Here is a 20,651-nt window from a genome sequence, read left to right on the forward strand (position 1 = left end):
GGCGGGTGGGAAGAGAGAGAGAGAGAGAAAGACGGAGAGAGAGAGAAATACACACAAAAGGCAGACATTGAGAAAAGTCTCGCCCTGCCCAAAAATGTGTGAATTCTGGGTTTGAGCAAAAACATGCACCACCTTTCACTTCAAATTCTAATGTGTGTTGATATAGTCTAAGAGCCCCAGAGCTTGATCAACCATGAAGAAATACAGGAAAGGAAAGGAAAGAGGAGTCACTCTTAGTCACGCAACCTCATGCCTCACAGCTGTCCCTTGTGAGCACACCAGCCAAATGCTTTGTCTACCTGCAAAGTGACTTTAAAAAGAAAGAACAAGGAGGAGCTGCTCTGCACTCCCTTTTAAAAATGTGGCACATGCTGTCATTCCTTCTATGATAGTTGGCCAAAAGACAAATTTGATTTCCTTTCCCAGACTTCATTTTAATTTTAATTTTTATGAAAGCAGGAAAAACATACTGCTCTCTCCATCCCACCCTCATTGTTTTTTTTTAAGAAAAACAAAATTAATATTGTTCCTTTTGAAAGACTAACTCCACTTCTTTTTTCTTAATTAGGCTCAATTGAAATATAGGCATAAACATTCAACCAGGCAAGCCAATCGGAAAAACATCCCCAAGCCCTGAAAATCTAAATCAAGACCAAACCAATTATAGCATTTTATTTAGGCGGTGTTTACTTTTTGTATTTTTTTGACTGTCAAGCGATTGACAGAATTTATGGTAGGCGCGAAATGTTCAAGTATTTCTAGACTTTGGGGGAAGCCATTAAGTTTGTATATAGCCTCTAAACAAAATCATTGTGTTTTCCGGCCATGCCTTTCAGTTTAAGAGTATTGCACTTTTACTGGCTGCATCATTCTGGGTGTATACTTCTCCTAAGGAGACATTTTTCTAGCTGAGTTTAATCCAGTGAGTTAAAAGAGAGAAAGAATGCAAAATGGAACTCTCTACTTGCAGTTGGACATGCATTTGCTTTTCATGGCAGGATGCTAGGAAACCTCTCTGGTTGTCTAACTTTTTGCCTTACTTGTCTGAGGGCTGAGGCCCTGAGGACAGCATGCAAATTTCAACCCCCAACCCCATCCTCTCACTTCCCCTCCTCTATTCAGCATACCTTAGCCACAACAGGATGCTACCCGTTCACCCATGGAGCCTTACCTGTCGGTTTTCTTGATCAGGATGGCTCTAAAAATGTGCTCCAGGGGCGTCTTCTCCCGCTCATGGGTGGGCTGCACGAAGGGGTGCAGGGCTGCCAGAGAGAAGCCCTGCTGGTACAGCTCCAGGAGCTGGGCGGGCAGGTCACGCAGGGAGGCCAGCCTCACCGCTGAAGACGCAGGGAGCTCCGCTGGAGTGGAGAGAGGAGAGGCTCATCAGAAACCCACCACATCGCCCACCCAGCCCTGACCAAGCCCCGCTTCCCTTCCCCTCGGGGAGGATCCTCTAGGTCACTGCTAAAATGAGTTTGTCCCAGTTTTTACTGTCTTCAAACAGACTTTATAAGCAGCCTGTCATTTTCCAAATCACCCAAAGGCATTAATAATTGGATGTCGGCCAGGCGTGGTGGCTCAGGCCTATAATCCCAGCACTCTGCGAGGCCGAGGCAGATAGATCACTTGAGCCCAGAAGTTTGAGACCAGCCTAGGCAACATGGTGAAACCTGATCTCTAAAAAAAAAAAAAAAAGAAAAAAACCCTCAAAATTAGCCAGTGCTTGTGGTCCTGGCTACCCAGGAGGCTGAGGTGGGAAGATCGCTTCAGCCGGAAACGGGGAGGTTTGCAGTGAGCCATGATCGGGCCACTGCACTCTAGCCTGGGCAACAGAGCAAGACGTTGTCTCAAAAATGAAATGAAATAAAATAATAATGGAATGTCTTAGGTCTAGAGTTGTCTTCTCACTGATCACAACGAAAAAGTCATTCCCACCCTCTAAAACAAAACAAAACAATAAAAAACAACACAACAATACAGAAATAAAGAAAGAAAGGAAGGGAAAAGAAGAAAAATACATTGAGCAAATATAAAAATACTAGGTGGCAAAAAGCAGTATAAACAAAGTCAAAAGACAAACTGGAACAAAATTTCTGTGACCCTTAAGACAAAGGGCTAATTTCCTTAATTTGTGAAACCCCCCCTCCGACCCCAAAATAATGTTTAAATGGGCAAAATATATGAATAGGCAATTGCCTTAAAAATGTAAAAGGCTAACCAATATTTGAAAAGATACTCTAATTCAGCATTAGAATTACACAAGTCAAAACCAGGAATATTTTTACCTATTGAATTATTTTAAAATTTGGATTTTTAATTTACTTATTTTTGAGAAGGGCAAATAAGGTTCAAAAGTCAAAAGGTACAAATGTGTATTCAGTGAAAAGTCTACATCCTAGCCTATCCTCTGCTTCCTACATTTATTTCCTTAGAGGCAATCAGTATTATCTGTTTGTGTGTATATGCATTAACAATCAAATAATTCATACAAAAGTAAATAGGTCGATATATTTCCCTCCTCTTCTACACAAATGTCAGCATAACATTAAACACCTAGCTTTTTAAAATCAATTTTTATCAATTAACAGTATACTTTTCAGCCAGGGGCGGTGGCTCACACCTATAATCCCTGCACTTTGGGAGGCCAAAGCGGACGGATCACTTGAGGTCAGGAGTTTGAGACCAGCCTGGCCAACATAATGAAACCTCATCTCTACTAAAAATACAAAAAATTAGTTGAGTGTGGTGGTGCATGCCTGTAATCCCAGCTACTCAGGAGGCTGAGGCCGAAGAATCTCTTGAACCCAGGAGGCAGAGGTTGCAGTGAGCCAAGATTGCGCCACTGCACTCCAGCCTGAGCAACAAGAGCTAAACCCTGTCTCAACAAACAAATAAACAACAAAACAAAACAGTATACTTTTCTTAGAGACCATTTCATAGCACTACACAGAGTTCTTTCTCATTCTTTTCTACAGATCCATTGTGTGATATACCATGGAGTATGCAAATTTCTGCTTTTGTAAGTAATCTTTTAGTGAAAAATATCATTCCTACATGATTTCATGTGTGTGTGCTTATAGTACATATAAAAAATAAATTCCTAGATGTGGAATTGCTGGGTTAAAAATATATGCATTGTATGCCTGCATCAAAACATCTCATGTACGCTGTAAATACATACACCTACTATGTACCCACAAAAAATAAAAAAATAAATAAATAATCAGAGGTGTAAATATATATATATATCACACTCATATATATGTGTGCATTGTAATTTTTTTCAGCAAGTGCTACATTTCCTCCATAGAGTAAGTAGTATGGATTTATCTGCTATCAGTGATGTATACAGTTGTTTCTTTTCCCATACTCTGGCTATTCTCAGTGGAAAAAAAAGATCCCTGTGAGATGGTAACTTATATTTCTCTTATTATGTAATTTGTATTTTTTTCTTATTAAACATTTCATATTTAAATGCTGTGTTTCCTTGTCTGTGAACTCTCTGTCCGTTATCTTTACCTGGTGTCCTATTGGGTCATTGGACGTTTTTCTATTGGTTTGTAAGAACTCTTTACATATTAGGAAATTTAGTTTTTATTTATCTGTCCCCAATTTGGTGCTTGCCTTTTGACTTTGCATATGGTGGGTTTTGCCATGAAAAACTTTTTTTTTTTTTTTTTAGATGAAGTCTTGCTCTGTTGCCCAGGCTGGAGTGCAGTGGCGCTATCCCTGCTCACTGCGAACTCTGCCTCCTGGGTTCAAGTGATTCCATGAAAAACTTTTTAAATGAAGCTGAATTTACCAATCTTGCTTTCAGTGGCTTCCGAGTTTTATGTCATAATAGAAAGACCTGGGATTATAAAACAATTCTCTTGTGAATTCTCATAATACATATTTCATTTTTTGCATATAAATCTTTTATCGATTTGGCATTTATCCCACGTAAAGTGTGCAGTATGAAATTTAACTCCCCCCCCCACCACAGGGGTTTATCCATGTTTTCTCATTGATTTGAGATGCCATATATCATATATCATATGCCACTTGTCATTCATTATATTCTCAAATATCAGTTTATGACTGTGATCCATGAATCTATTTGTATAAAACCCTAGTTTAAATAATTTTAATTTCGTATTGTGTTTTAATATCTGCTTAAACTATTTGTCAAATCTTCCTATATTCCTATTTATATTTTGAATCTTCCTAATTTGTTTTTCTAAATGATCTTTAAAAATCAGCTCAGTAAATTCCCCTTCCTCCACTAAAAAAAGCTTGTGAGTATTTTTATTGGGTCACATTCAAATCATTGCTTAACTGAGAATGAGTATTTTCACCATGCTGCAAGTTCCCATGCAAGAAACTGGCAAAATTTTGATTTGTTCAAGTCTTCCTTTGGGTCCCTCTGGAGCATACTAAAGTTTTTTCACACAGATAGTACATATTTATCAGGTTTATTCCTAGTTATTCTATATTTTATTGCTATTGGAATAATATGTTTTCCTTTTTCACTTCTGTGATAGTCACTGCGTGCAAGGATGTTGGGGAAACATGCATGGCCCTCATCGTGGTGGCAGTGAACCTTTCTTGAGGGCAGGATGCTATTGGCCTTCAAAACTAAAAATGCACACACTTTTTGTTCAGCAACCCCACTACTGGTAGTACTTCTATGACTGGACTCACAAATGTCTTTCAAGATATATGGACAAAGATATTTACTACTGGGTTGCTCTAACAGCAATCTTAATTGCAGGACTAGTTAAACACTGGAATACCCCAGTGATTAATCCTAGGAACCATTAAGAAGATTAGAGTAAATCTGCTATGTGCTGATACAGAAATGAGTCCAAGATACATTGCTAAGTGAAAAAAAAAAAAAAAAGGTGCCTAACAGTGTTAATGGTATGGTCACTCTTGTGTAAATAATATTAGAAGGATGGACAGATATAAATAAAAATCTTTTTTTTTTCCTGGAAGAAATCACAAAAACATCAGCATTGAAGAGAGGGACTAGAGTAGGGAGGAAAGGGTAGAAAGTCGTTTTTACTGTATTTTATACTTTTGATCCCATTACCACCAACAGGAGTCATTTGGGTGGAAGGCTTATGAGTCATTTTTATTTTTCTCTTTGTATATAAAAACAATATTATTAAAAAGTTTTTAATGTACCTTAAAAATAATGTGCTTTTTAAATTTTCTAATTTTTCTTAAATTTATTCTTCTCTATTTATTTTGAGACAGAGTCTCGTTCTGTCACCCAGGCTGGAGTAAAGTGGTACGATCACAGCTCCCTGCAGCCTTAATCTCCTGGGCTCAAGCGATCCTTCTATTCCCTCAGCCTCCAGAGTTGCTGGGACTACAGGCACATGCCGGCATGTCCACCTAATTTTTAAATTTCTTGTAGAGACAGGGTCTTGCCATGCTGCCCAGGCTGGTCACAAACTCCTGGTTTTAAACGATCTTCCTGCCTGGGGCTTAACGTACTGTTTTTTTTTGGGGGGGGGGTTTCTTTTTTTTTTTTTGAGACAGTCTCCCTCTTTGGCCCAGGCTGGAGTGCAGTGGCACGATCTTGGCTCACTGCAACCTCCGCCTCCCAGGTTCAAGTGATTCTCCTGCCTCAGCCTCCTGAGTAGCTGGACTCAGGCACATGCCAGCATGCCTAGCTAATTTTTGTAATTTTAGTAGAGACGGGTTTCACCATGTTGGCCAGGATGATCTCGGTCGACCCACCTCAGCCTCTCCCTAAAGTGCTGGGATTACAGGCATGAGACACCGTGCCCAGTCAATGTCCTCTTTTTAAAAACAAATTTAAAACAAAACCTAGGGGTACTTAAGAACCACCTAACATCAGATACTGTAACTCTCATTTCCATACATCATGCAAGAAATTTACAGGAAAAAAAATCTATAGCAATAATTGACTCTAACACAAGCATTCAGCATCCTGGAGAAGGCTCTATTAATAAGAGTGACAAATGTAGGACTGGTCAGGAAAGCAGAAAAGTATGCAATCTTTCTCCTGAAAGGTACATTCAGGATATGCTGCTAGATAAACAAATCCAAAGGTAAGTATGGTAAAGAATCCCAAGCCTCTCCATATTCCCCGTGCACGGAAACCTGTCAAGGAGTCTCACAAGCAGCTTCTTAGATGCAGGCAAGAGGGACCCCTGCTCTAAACCTTGTTACAGCAGGGGTCCCCAAGCCTGGGGCCACGGACGGGTACTAGGGGCTGTCCATACTAGAGGCTGCACAGCAGGAGGTGAGCGAGCATTATCACCTGAGCTCTGCTTCCTGTCAGATCAACAGAGGTTTTAGATTCTCTTAGGAGAGTGAACCCTATTGTGAACTGCACATATGAGCGATCTATAAGATCTCCTTATGAGAATCTAATGCCTGATGATCTGTCACTGTCTCCCATCACCTCTAGATGGGACCGTCTAGTTGCAGGAAAACAAGCTCAGGGCTCGCACTGAGTCTGCATTATGGTGAGTTGTATAATTATTTCAATATATATTATAATGTAATAATAATAGAAATAAAGTGTACAGTAAATGTAATGCACTTGAATCATCCCAAAATCCCTGCCCCGCCCAACCCTATCTGCGGAAAAACCCCCTTCCATAAACCAGTCCCTGGCGCCAAAAAGGGTGGGAACTGCTGCTTTAGAGCAAGGGTCCTCAAAGTACACACCCTGGTCCAGCAGCACTTGGGAACTTGTTAGAAATGAGAAAACTTACCCAGGCGCGGTGGCTCACACCTGTAATCTTAGCACTTTGGGAAACCGAGGCGGGCGGATCATAAGGTCAGGAGATCAAGACCATCCTAGCTAACACGGTGAAACCCCGTCTCTACTAAAAATACAAAAATTAGCCAGGTGTGGTGGCACATGCCTGTAGTCCCAGCTACTCGGGAGGCTGAGGCAGGAGAATCGCTTGAATCTGGGAGGCGGAGGTTGCAGTGAGCCGAGATGGCACCACGGTACTCCAACCTGGGTGACAGCGCAAGACTCCATCTCAAAAAAAAAAAAAAAAAAAAAACACCAAGAAATGAGAAAGCTTGGGTCCTACCCTAGACTTACAGAATCAGAATCTGAGCCATCTGTGGCTCACAAGCTCCCCAGGGAGTTCGACTGCCCCAAAGAGTTTCACCTCCTTGGCCCTCCTCCACCCACTCTATTCTCCACAGGCAAGAAAACCTGTGACCAGCACCCAGCTTCACATAGCCCAGCCCCTAGAATCCCCTGCCTTGCCAGCCCTGGGCCCAATCTGGGGGCCATGCAGACTTACTCCTCAGTCTGCAGGGAGGGTGGATGGTGCCCTTTTGTGTGCACTCCCAGGCCCAAGGCAGGGCAGAGACTAAGAGCTAAGAGGAGGCAAGTGAGGAGATAACTCACCACAGGTACAAACTTTAAAGGAGCACCAAAAGCTCAATATTCAAGATAAATAAATATTTAATGTAATATCTGATAAAATAATAATCAGGGCAAAAAATTAATGATGAACAACATATCAAAATTTTTGATAAAGATAAGATCAGGCTGAGTGCCAGTAGCTCATGCCTGTAATCCCAGCACTTGTGGGAGGCCGAGGCAGGAGAATCGCCTGAGCCCAGGCAATACGGCAAAACTCCATGTGTACAAAAAAATACAAAAATTAGCTGAGTGTGGTGGCATGTGCCTGTAGGGCCAGTTACTAGGGAGGCTGAGATGGGAGGATCACTTGAGCCCAGAGAGGTCGAGGATGCAATGAGCTGAGATTGCACCACTGCACTCCAGCCTGGAGTGACAGAGTTACCTTATAAATAAATAAATAAATAATAAAGGTTAGGATCAGTGTTTTTTCCTTTCACCTTAAGCCACAATACAGCTCGCACAGTACTGTCACTAATCCTGTCTTTATTTATTATAAAATGTTGCCTCACTCCCCTCCCCTAATCCTGGCCCAGCCCAAGATCTTTCGTCCTCTTGTCCCAGATCCTGCAAATGCTGGGTGTGGACCTTATGGAAATCAGGGGCAGGTTTCATCTGCTGTCAACAGATTACAAGGCTGCTGAACCAAAAGGGCAAAACCACATGTGGCGGAGACACTGTTTTATTTGAAAAACTGAATGGACTTTTGGTAGGAGTGTAAGCCTTTATGGAGGGCAACCGCACGTTGTCAATCAAACCTAAAACTACTATCCAGCACCAAGATCCCTCTTCTTTGATAAAACTATATACAAACAGCATCTGTGAGGCATCGAATATGAGCCCTCAAACTCAGCCAGTCTCTACAGTTCAATATTCTTTAAACGTTTCAAATTTTTCAAACTCTTCCTGCTATAATAAAATAAACCTTGAGAGTTTGATAATTAATATATTTGCTTCCTCTTATGCACCACGCTAAAATAAAAAATAAAAGTAGTTAATATGTTTAGAAGACAGGGTTCTTGCTGGGCATGGTGGCTCACACTTGTAATCGCAGCACTTTGGGAGGCTGAGGCGGGTAGTTCACTTGAGAGCAGGAGTTCAAGACCAGCCTGGCCAACATGGTGAAACTCTGTCTCTACCAAAAATACAAAAATTAGCTGTGCATGTTGGCGTGCGCCTATAGTCCCGGCTACTCTGGGGGCTGAGGCGGGAGGATCACTTGAGTCCAGGAGGCGGAGGTTGCAGTGAGCTGAAATCACACCACTGCACTCCAGCCTGGGAGACAGACTAAGACCTCTGTCTCAGACAAAAAAAAAAAAGACAGGGTTCTATACCAGCTGCTCTCCTCACTGCCTGCTAACCCCAGGCATGTGAACACTCAATTTCTTTGTATGAAATGTTGATAACAACATCAACTTGTCTTCCATCATAGCATCACTGTGAGGATCAAGTGGGATTACGTGCGTGTAATCTACAGAGCACAAAACAATCACGGGCGGTGGCGCTGGCTGTGGCCAATGGGAGGACTGGTCATCCTGGGATGGGATGACCACGTGATGTGGGGCCATGAAATCCTTCCCCATCCCCACCCACACCCCTTAACCTCCATGCTCCCAAATCAGTGCACTAAAAATGTTAGTCAATCAACCACTTTATATTTAAATGCTTCCTGAATAAAACATAATACCTTTTAAATTTTTATCTTCAAATCTAAAGATGTATCTCCTGTCAAAGCTAAGCAATTTTATGGCTTTAATTTTTCGTATGCATGCTGTCAAAGTAAGTTCAGCTTCATGGTTAAAAGAAACAAATAAAAATGAATCTCAATGATCTTAAAGCAATAAAAAAAAAAAGGCTCCTATTGGTAAGTATGATTAAAGGCCTTAATCTCATGCTTCTATTTGAACCCTAACCTTAAAAATACAAAAGAAAACACAGTTCTTACAAAGTGACCAATTCCCCAGTGTTGCTCCTAGGCAAATAAACAAAGGAATGGTTTCTCCATTTGGATGGACATACCAATTGTAGCCTGTTGGTCTCTTTCTCACCCTACTTATCAGAGTAACCTCTCCACTATTTTGTTTTGTAATAGTTGCCTGATTTCATTTACAAATTATGTAACCTTGGGCAAGCTATATAGCTCCCTCCCCATCTCTTGGGACCCTCATTTACAAAATGAAGACTTTGAATGGGCAATTGCAAAAGGCGCTTTCAACTTTAAAATGCAGTAATTTTAGTATTTCAATTTGGAGGCTAAGGTACCAGTTTCTAACTGAAAAGTAACATTGGATAATATAACAAATGTTTTCAATGTTCACTGAAAGAGTTCCCCCAAAGCAGAGCTAGAATTGGAATAAGGAACACCCACATGGCATGTGTGGGTGGCTGCAGTGAGGAAGGACAGGCTGGAAGATACCCGCTGCCAGTGGGCGGGAGAAACATTACTGCTGCCCGAGGGTTCCGGCCTTCTGCCTGCCCAGGCACTAGGGATTCTGGTTAACTGTCCTCCGGGGCAGTGTGGGGAGCTTTTCAGAGGAGTTCCAGGGAAGAGAGGCCTGCCCAGTGGTGGGAGAGAAAACGAATGTTTTAAGTATCACTGAGGATGATGGGTCTCCTTCATCCTAGAGGAGAGCTACAAGGAAACGGCGTGAGTTACTCTGAAGTTACTTTGGCTGCCTGGCCTTTGACCAGGACCTGACTATAAGGCTGAACTACATGAACTGTCTCATGTAGTTAAATAAGTTAAAATGTCTAATTATAACTTCATAGTCTGAAGACAAGGGACACTGGTGAAGCTGTCTTAGCCACCGTTACCTCCAAAAAGAGAAAATGCCGGCCTACTCAGAGTGGGCTGCTGCCGTGAGGGCTGACCACACCTTTTTCTCCACTTTCTTATCCATCAGGTTCTGTAGTCTATCTATAGTGATCCCACTCGCCTTATCTGGGAAGGACACCCACGTGCTCCCACACTGCCATAATCTTGGCTCACTGAAACCTCCGCCTTCTGGACTCAAGTGATCCTCCTGCCTCAGCCCCTTGAGTAGCTGGGATTAGAGGTGTGCGCCAACATGCCCCACTAATTTTTGTATTTTTAGTAGAGACAGGGTTTCACCATGTTGGCCAGGCTGGTCTTGAACTCCTGCCCATCTTCATCCCATACCAGGGCTTTGTCCTGCTGCAGTGCAAAGGACAGTTCTCTCCTGGCTTCTCCCCAGCCTGGGCAGGGGCAGAGTCTCATCTCCTTACTGCACCGAGGGCTTGGTGCAGATCCCAATGCCAGTAACAGAGACATCTGCGGGCCAGGGAAATAAGTAAACAAGAGACACAAGCCAGGGGGACAGCAATGAACACCTAGGCCCCATCTTGCCCAAGGGGGCAGCATCTTGTCCTTCTTGCCTGGTTGCTGCTAATAGGCAAGTGGGCCCAATGGTGTCAGAACTTCTCACTCTTACTTTCAAGAAGTCTGAAATCTTAATCTTCCTAATCTTCAAATGTGGCAAGTAATTATAATTTTATTTTCAATCCCATATGGCCAAAGCCAAGACCTGGCAGCCTGCAGAGTATGGATGGGGGCATTTGATAAAGATGGGGGATGGATGCCCTGCACTCCTTCCTATCACTGACCCTGGCACTGTCCAGGCACAGTGTGAGCATCAGTCATCATGCACGGAGGAGGATGCCATTCTGTTCATTCCCATATCATCACAAAGTACATCAAAAGCTTCAAGGACACATCTGCAGGTATTTGACACTGGCCTCTATTTCCTAATTCCTCTTTTTTCTGTATTGGCACTGAGATGAACGAAAAGTTTAGACTCACATGATTGCATTTTGAATCTTTGGGAAATCTTTTTTTTATTCTGGACTCTATTACCAATAACAGACTTTTCTAAAATCAAAATATAGAAACTACTGCTGAAAAGGTATTTTGGGTGGCATGAGAGTCCAAACGTCTTTTGAAATAAGTGTTTTGTTTTTCTTTCAGAAAATAATTCCATATAAATAAATAAACCATTATTCCAAGAACAAAAAAAAAAAAAAAAAGGAAAAGAAAGGAATGAAAACAGAGAAAAAAACATAATCCACAAAACCACACATTTCTTAACACTCCTGGGATAAAGTAAATTTTGTTTTTGCTATGACTATGTTTTGTTTAGCAAAAACATTCTGCAGCCCCATTTATTCCCTGGAAACGAAGCCCTTCAGACATTTGCAAAGGACCAAAGTGAGGTCTTTGCTATTTCAAACTTTATTATTGGGAAAGTATCAGCCTCCAACACAAGAAAGAAACCACTGCATACAGCAACTGCTCATTTCACTCAGCTCTGTAAAGCAGGAAACAGCAGGCTGAACTGCAACAGCTTCTATTATTTTGCCCAGAAATCATTTGTGACTTTAACCTAATTATTCAAAGTCCAACTTTGCTTTTCTAATTACATTTGCTAATGGATCTGTCAATACGAAGGAGTGCAACATGAGACAGACGCCGTCTCCCTCGGGAAATTTCCCTCACAGGTGAAGCTGATAATGACACTGCTCAACCAAGTCTCTCTTTTCAAAAAAGTTCCTTCAAGACTGCTGGTGCTATAACATCAATCTGCCTGGGCTTTGCAGTAGATCCAATTTAGCAAAACACTAAAATCCATCACTTTTCGATGCAGGACTTTTTATTGTATGGGTAGGAAATAGGAGTCCAATTTTTAAAATAATGTTTGCAGAAGACAAAGCCATGTCTTCTGTGTACGTCACTTCTAAATCTGTGGAATAAGTTAAAATGTTTGTTCCAGGGCTTTAAAAATTTAGACTTCTGTCATTTTCTCATTAAACAAATTCATGTTTCTGCAACTTAAAAAAACACACACACACACACACACATATCCAGGCTCAAGAGACCACATCATTAAAATACTATTTTAAAAATTTGAAGTGAAATTTCCATAACATAAAATTAATCATTTTAAAGTGAACAATTTGGTGGCATTTAGTACATTCATGATGTTGCATAACCATAAACTCTATCTATAGGTTCTGAAACATTTTTATCACCCTCAAAGGAAACCCCAAGTCCATTACGCAGTTACTCTTCCCATTCCCCTCTCTCCCCAAGCCCTAGCAATCGCCAACATGCTTTCACAAAAGAACTATTCTTTTTTTAAATTTTAATTGATTTTTGTTGTGTATATTTAAAGTGTACAACATGATGCTTTGATGTACATGTACTTAGCTCAGATGATGACTACAGTTAAGAAAACCAACATAACCATCATCTCACACAGTTAGTTTTCTTTTTTTTGTGTGGTAAGAGTACCTAAAATCTATTCTCTGGGCAGATTTCCAGTATACGATGCTATTAGCTATAGTGTTGTACATTAGATCTCTAGATTTACTTATCATACATAACTGCAACTTTGTACCTTTGACCGACATCTCCCCATCTCCCTGACCCCCTAAACTACAGTTCTACTCTCTGTTTCTGTGTATTTGATTTTTAGTTTAAGATTGCACATATATGCGAGATTATGTAGTATTTTTCCTTCTGTGTCTGGCTTACTTCACTTAGCAGAATGTCCTCTAGATTCACCCATGCTGTTGTAAATGGAGGATCATCTTCTTTTTAAAGACTGAATAATATTCCATTGTGTATATATACCATAGTTTATTTATCCAGTCATCTACTGATGGACATGTAGGTTTGTTTCCATATCCTGGCTATTGTGAATAATGCTGCATGGAGCACAGATATCTCTTCAACATACTGATTTCATTTCCTTTGGAGAAATACCCAGTAATGGGATTGCTAGATCATATGATATCTCTATTTTTAATTTTTGATGAACCTCCGTATTGTTTTCCATAATGGCTGTGCTAGTTTACATTCCCACCAACAGAGTGCAAGGGTTCTCTTATTCTCCACATCCTCACTAGCACTTCTTATCTCTTGTATTTTTGATAGTAGCCATTCTAACAGGTGTGAGCTGATATCTCACTGTGGTTTTGATTTGCATTTCTCTGACGTTTAGTGACGTTAATAAGCATCCTTTCATATATGTGTGGGCCACTTTTATATCTCCTTAGGAGATATGTCTATTCAGGCCCTCTGCCCATTTTTCAAGTTGGGTTATTTGTATTTTTGCTATTGAGCTGAGTTCTGAAACACTATTCTTAATAACTTAATTAAACCATGGATGAACACACAGGGAAATCTCAGTAAGACTAAAAGAACTTCTTCAAGTTTATATAAACCTAAGATTCTGCAGGTCAATTAGGGAGTAACTGGCAAAGCGACAGATGCCTCATCAAATGAATTAAGTTACCAGACACCAGACCACAAATGACTGTTAAAGCATCAGGCTGTGGTGACAATGGGAGGGCAGGGAGAGTTAGATTGTTATTGGTTTGCTTGTCATTTCAGAGAATCACACATAGTCAATGAATTACACACACACACACACACACACCACTGTACCGTAAAAATTCAGTGTCCAGGTATTTGTAAGGAGACTGCCTCAACAATTTCCATTGAGTGTATCCATTAATAAAACCCAGAAGATAGCATTATTGCTCATCTCACCAGTACATTTTGTCAGAGAAGACACAGGCTAAGATACATCAAGAAGCCTTTTTAAGAAACACCAGGTCCCCTGATGCTTAGGTTTACTAGTGGGTACTCAAATATTAAAAGCAACCAGCTAGAAATGGAGCCTCGAGTATTAATAAAATATTTCATACATTTAAAAGTACTTTTGTTAGAGAAGACACAAAGGATCACCAATTATTCAGAATCGGTAACCAAACTCATCCATACCAAATCCAAGAAGAGCTTTTTGTGAGTCAGAAGAAAGCAAATTATGATGTTTTAAGCCATTTTCCTAATGAATATGATAGCTGACATTCTTGGTAGTTCTCCTGATTTTGAGAGTACATTATGCTGATGGCATCAAAGACTAACCACTAATGAATATGTACAAACAATATAAAAATTAAACTACTGTATTTACAATGTAAAATGATTTGTCATAGAAATCCTGTATGGATTTTCTATTATAAAATCTCAAGACTTAATTTCTCCATGTCCTTATGGGTTTTTTCCAGGCACTGCGGCTTCCTCCCACATCCCAAAGATGTGCACGTTAGGTAAACAGGCATGTCTACACTGCCCCAGTTTGAGCGAGTGTGAGGGTGTGTGTGAGAGTCGTCCTGCAATGGAATGGCATCCTGTCTAGGGCTGGTGCCTGCCTTGCATCCTGAGCTGCTGGGACAGGCTCCGGCCACCCAAGACCCTGAACTGGAATAAGTGAGCTGGAAAATGAATAAAGGAATGAATACAAATAATTGTAAATGAAAATGTGTAAAGTCCATGATAATCACACAGATGCACAACAATAAACAATGTGGAATGAAAGAACTTGGCGAGCCCACCAAATTTGTTATTGTTTTTGAACTTCGTGTTGGAAAGAAGTGCTCCTTACAAGTTTCACTTTGCAGACATTTATTCCTTGATTTAACCCACCACCACTACAACCACCATCACTCACTGTTTTACCAAAAATTGGGTAAGTCATTATCTTACTTGTTTTTATTAATCTTTCTTAACTGTATGTACAGCTCACATTTATTTCCATGTTTAGTATTAGAGATGCTTTGGTGTTTATGGAGAAGTTTGGTAATGTTTTTGTGGCCAGAAATATGCCATAGGAATTTAACTCTTGATTTCCTCAATTAGCCTATGGTAAAACTGGTTTCATTATACACTGTTTCACTTACAGTTGCAGTTTCCAAGAACCTACTGACAATGTTAAGTGAGGACTTACTATGCAGAGGTAAACAGTACCGAAAACAATGCTGTTGCAGCCAAGCTCTTAGAGAAAACATATAAGAAAAATAATGCATCTTTACAAGGCACTTTTGAGGAGTCTCAGATTCAACTAAGAGTATGATTGCTCTGATACCTTCTCAGACAGGTGTGTTGAAGGCAGAGGATCCCACCAAAGGAGCGCCTTTGATGGGTAGCAGGTGCTGAGGCTGCAAACACACTTTGACCCTTGAGTCCACAGAGCCCCTCACAGCCCACGTATATTCCCACCTACCCACTATCTGAAAAGTCGAACTAGGACCCAGGCAGGCTACCAAGTCTTTCAGAACAAGAAGAGCCATGGCGGATTTTTCAAGTCTGAAACAACCAAGCACCATTTTAATTCCCCACATCCAGGCAATACCATTCATCAGCAGTAGAACTGCTAAGACACTACAGCTCATCCATATTAGACTACTAAGTAGAAAAACTGAAAATGAGTTGGATCCATAGCTTTGACCTGGAAGAGTATCCAGCACAGACTGAGAAAAACATGAGGCAGAGTGACACACATATTCTATGTGCTCATTGTTAGAAAACCAAACTGAACCCCTGTAAATGTGTCTAGGTACGCAGCTGGTACAGGGAAGCTGTAGAAGGAGACCCACTTGGAGGTTAACATTATTAAATCAGGGGGTTGGGGACTGGGGCTGGGGCAAGTAGAGATCAACTGTTTTTTCAATAACTTACTTTCATGGTTTCATTTCAAAATAACAGAAATAATGTTAATGAGACAGAACTGTATAAGAGGACAATGACAATGGAATAACACCATTAAGTGTTTCAACCACCAAAGTCAGGGCCAGAGTCATCCTCTAAACTTCATGGGCCTAACAAATTCAAGGAAGAGAAAAAGAGAGAGAAAGAGAGCGAGACAAAAAGGAGATACAGGGAGGCTTTCTTTTTTTTTTGAGATGGAGTCTCGCTCTGTCACCCGGGCTGGAGTGCGGTGGCCGGATAGGGATAGGGAGGCTTTCTTTATCCACACCATCCAAAGATGAGTCCCCATCCTTCATGCATAAAACTATCTCTCTTCCTCTCTCTCTCTCTTCCCCTCACTCTGTCTGTTGCCATTCTTTCCCTCTCTCTCTCTCTCTCTCTGACACACACACAAACACACACAGCTCTCTCTACCTGTGCTATCCAAGACATGTGGCTATTGAGCACTCAAAATGTGGCTAGTCTGAATGAATGTGCTATAAGAATAAAATGTTCAACCAATTTCAAAGACTTAGCATGAAAAAGAGAATGTAAAATATCTAAGTAAGAAGTTTTTTATATTAATAACACTGAAACAACAATACTTTGGATATATTAAGGTTAAATAAAATATATTGATATTAATTTCATGTGTTTCTTTTTACCTTTTAAAAATGTGGCTTTTAAAAAGTTTAAACTTACATATGTGGCTCAAAGTATATTTCCATTGGACAGCTCTGTTCTGTATCATTAATTACCAATCATTTGTTTCATAGCATCTATCACAACTTTTAACTCTACAAATTGTTCATTGAAGTTTTTTATTTTTTTCCTGTCTTCCCTACTAAATAAGTTCCACCAGGCCAGAACCCATGCTGAATTTATTCACCAACAAGCTGGCCAACCCAAGAGTGCCTGGAGAAGGCTCACTAGTAGCCATCATTAAATGAAGAAATTCTCCTCTGATAAGGCCACAGTCCATGTCAGGACTGCAGTAGCACTCTCTCCATCAAAGAAAATCCAATGCAAACTGCTACCTGCAGTCACTCTGGTGGATGGTGAACTCTGGGGTCCCCATACTCCCTGGGCCCTAAAGCAGATTAGCCACAAGGCCAAGATGAAAGAACTATAATGAGTCCTGGAAAAGAGCCAACCAGTGTAAAGCTCAGAGGAAACCTAGAAACCTTTTTTAAAAAAACCGTGGTAAAATATGCCTAACATCAACCTTATTATTCTAACAATTTTAAGTTTCATTAGGGAAATTCACATTGTCATGCAACCATCACCACCATCTATCTCCAGGAAATCTTCATCAGCCTTCTCTCTCAGTCCACCTCCAACAAGCAGAAGGGACACCTCACTTTCAGGTCACCAACTACCCTTCTCTGTCCCTGCTAGTGTGAGCAGGAGTTACAAAAGCAACAGGAAGAAAAAAGAAGCTGCTGAGTTGGGATAATTCAAAAACATGCCACTGGGAAAATCAAAGGTTGATATGACAACAAAAGCAAAGGAAGAATGTAAAAATTTCACTTTGTAAAGATGACCAAATAATAACAGGACAAAGACCATGGTTATCTACAAGAAAGTGACTGGAAATCTCAACTCCAAACAGCAGAAAATGGAAAATAAGAGATTTCCCAAGAAGTATGATACCTGAGGGTATGCGCACACTTGAGTTTGGTATCTACACAAGAAACGGGGTCATTTCTTTTTTCTCCTGAGTTATCATCAAGGTCTCAACTCTGTAACAAAATTTCACACTGGTTTATCAATAAAGTCTTAGGTGCATTTTCCAAAGTTTCTGAATAATATAAAATGATGAATTATGGAAACTGTTGGAAAGCATAAAGACCACATGCAAGACCAGTTTCAAGAGGCTTATGACAGAATAAATTCCACACTCTGGGGGCTTGGCACAACTTCTCTCCACAAAAGAAGCCCACTCATTTGTTCAAAGACACCACCCAAAGACACATCAGCAAATTCCTATCAGTGGATTCTCCTTTTCCTCCCTGTAGTGTAGACACACCATATATTCAGCAGTGCAGTCACATAACCATTCACTAAGTCTACACAAAGTTCTATGCATTGTAAACGCATTTTAACAATCATACTCCTCTGTCTTATGACATCACAAAAGAGTCAACAAAATTCAGTCAAATGAGAACAGGACCAGACAGTCCTTGTGCTCTAAAACAGGCTCCCACACCTGCATTTTCACTTTGCATGAAGGATTACCACCTTCCTGCGTAAACTCCCAAATTGGTGCATGGAAATAGAAAATCATACACACAAGTTGAGCAGCTCTGGCTCCATTAACCAATTTGCATGCAAAATCGACATCAGCACTCTCTGGTCTATTTTGTGCCTATGTAAGAGATGGCATTTAGGATGCCTTGGGAGTCTGCTTTTCAGCGGCATTTTGGTTCCCATTAAAAAAAACAGAGTCCCTAATGGTGTTTGGGCGCACGTGCACATGTAACTCCCAGCTGCCTTCTCAGGCATTCCAGTGAAAAGGAGAAAAGTTTGAGAATGAGATCAAGTAAACAATTAGGTGACAGCCAATGGTCAGGGGGATGCTCTTCAGACTAATACAATGAAGCAATCAGGTGAAAATCATTTCTAATTACACCCAGAAGAAAAATACAATCTATTAACAGTTGGCACAAGAAAGGAAAGAAAGATTTTTAATCAGGCAAAGGAATGTACTTTCTGGACTTGCTAGTGATCATTTACTGAGATGGACCATGGAGAAGTTTGGCCTTTGAGGTTGCGTATGAGGCATTTATGTGCTTATAAGGAATCTTTAGATTTTCTCTAATATATTATTTCTTCCCTCTCTTCCTCTCTCCTTCTTTTCTTTCTTTTTGCTTTTCTTCCTCCCTTCCACCCAGGGAGCCACCAGCCACGTGTGGCTATTGAGCATCTGAAATGTGGCCAGTGTGACTGAGATGTGCCCAAAGTATAAATACACAGAGGGTTTCAAAGACTTGGAAAAAAAAGATGTCTCCCAATAATAATTTTTTATTGATTCCATATTGAAATGATAAATTGTCTAAGATATTGGATTAAATAAAATATATCTGAATATTAACTTGCCTGTTTTTATTTTTTAGTGTGGTTACTAGAAAATTTTTCAATGGCATTCACAAGTCATATTGTATTTCTATTGCACTGTCCTGTTCTAGAACCTTTTGTTTTAAACAGATGCATTTTCTTACAGTCCAAAAAAAAACATGATCCCTTGTTGACTTTTATGGAGGTGCCAATTTAATTCCTTTTTCAACATTCTTTACCTACAGCTACAAGTTGAGGTCACTTCTTTTTCCCAAAATAAATTCGTAACACCAAGGAATGGGGACAAGCTGTCACAACCCTTACAATGTGGGGTCAAAAGAGTAACCTTCCTTGAGGCACACTAAATCTTTGGGTTTTTTTTTTTTGTAACTGTCGCTATTCCAAATTGGAGGAAAAAAAGTACAACTTTTTACTGCCTTCATGTTTGATGGGTTGCTCCCTGTGTCCCTTAAATGCCTGCTCTTCAAGAATCTCTAGTAACACAATCACACGGCTTCTAAAGTGTTTACCTCTCAGAAGCCACTGCGTTCCCGATCTTCTTCTGCCCCGTTGGCAGGCCCCAAACATCCTCCTGAGTCACACATCTCACCCCATGCGGGGATTACAGGCTGCGAATCACTGCTCTAGCAAAACTAGAAATAACTGCTGGAGGCGAGCAGCCAGCCGGCATCCCACAGAGATTATTCATAGCAGAAATATCAATAGACAGTAGGCCCTCCAGTTGGTTGTGTTGAGTCCTTGGAAATGCTTTGTACTGAATTTTCTAGATGATTTATGTTATGCTCCAGAACGGCAATGTCTCCCTCACACACTTAATAAAATGTATCCGTGTGGTATTAATGTTTCAACTTAACATAGCTTTCGCCTTCCTGTTCTTTCTGGTCTGGTTCCTTGGGGAGTGGAGTGGGAAGGTTTCATGATATCTGAAATCCCCACAAATTCATAAGAAGTGAGTAGGATTACTACTTTGTTTTAACCAGAGTGCACTTTATCTTAGTTCTAAATTATGCAGATCCTATTAGGCAAATAAAGAACAGAAATCTGGAATTGAATTATAGGAGAGAAAGTTGATTATTCACCAAATCTGGCTCAGGCAGATGGGTGGTGTATTGGCTCCAGTTCCTGATCTGGGGCCAGATTACCTGGGTTCAAATTTCAGTGCCATCCCTTACTAGCCATATGACTTTGGATGAATTCTGAATGCTAATGGGCCTCATTTTTTGTCTACAGAGGATAACAATAACACCTTTCTCATCGGGCTGCTATGAGGATTGAGATAATGCACATAAAGTACTAGAACTGCGCCTGGAAATGGTAACTCCCCCATACATGGGAGCTGCTAAAATCATTGTTGTTATCACCATTATTCATAACCCTAATCACCTCACACATTGTTACTAAGAGTGACAGACTGTCATGTCCACGACTTGATTCTTGTGTCTTGAAATCACTCCAGCTCTGCATCAATATTCTTCAGGTTTCACACCTGACTTTAACTTCTCAGCCATTTCTGAATGTGAGCCAAAAATGGTCTAGAACATCAAGACTCAGAAAAATCAATGAGGCAAAAGCCATGTTGACAGACTGCTGCCTCTGACTTGCACCGAACTCCAC

At 40.6% G+C, this 20,651-nt stretch overlaps 1 protein-coding gene across 1 annotated transcript in view; it reads right to left on the reverse strand.

The window, feature by feature from the left end:
* Positions 1-20,651, reverse strand: part of RFTN1 (raftlin, lipid raft linker 1) — a 203,248-nt gene that overhangs the window by 117,515 nt on the left and 65,082 nt on the right. Inside the window, exon 3 of the mRNA XM_011933708.1 lies at positions 1,172-1,358. Within this exon, the coding sequence (XP_011789098.1) occupies positions 1,172-1,358 (187 nt within the window). The remainder of the gene's footprint in view (positions 1-1,171; positions 1,359-20,651) is intronic.

Source organism: Colobus angolensis, unplaced genomic scaffold (assembly GCF_000951035.1).
Source record: "Colobus angolensis palliatus isolate OR3802 unplaced genomic scaffold, Cang.pa_1.0 Scaffold129, whole genome shotgun sequence".
NCBI lineage: Eukaryota > Metazoa > Chordata > Mammalia > Primates > Cercopithecidae > Colobus > Colobus angolensis.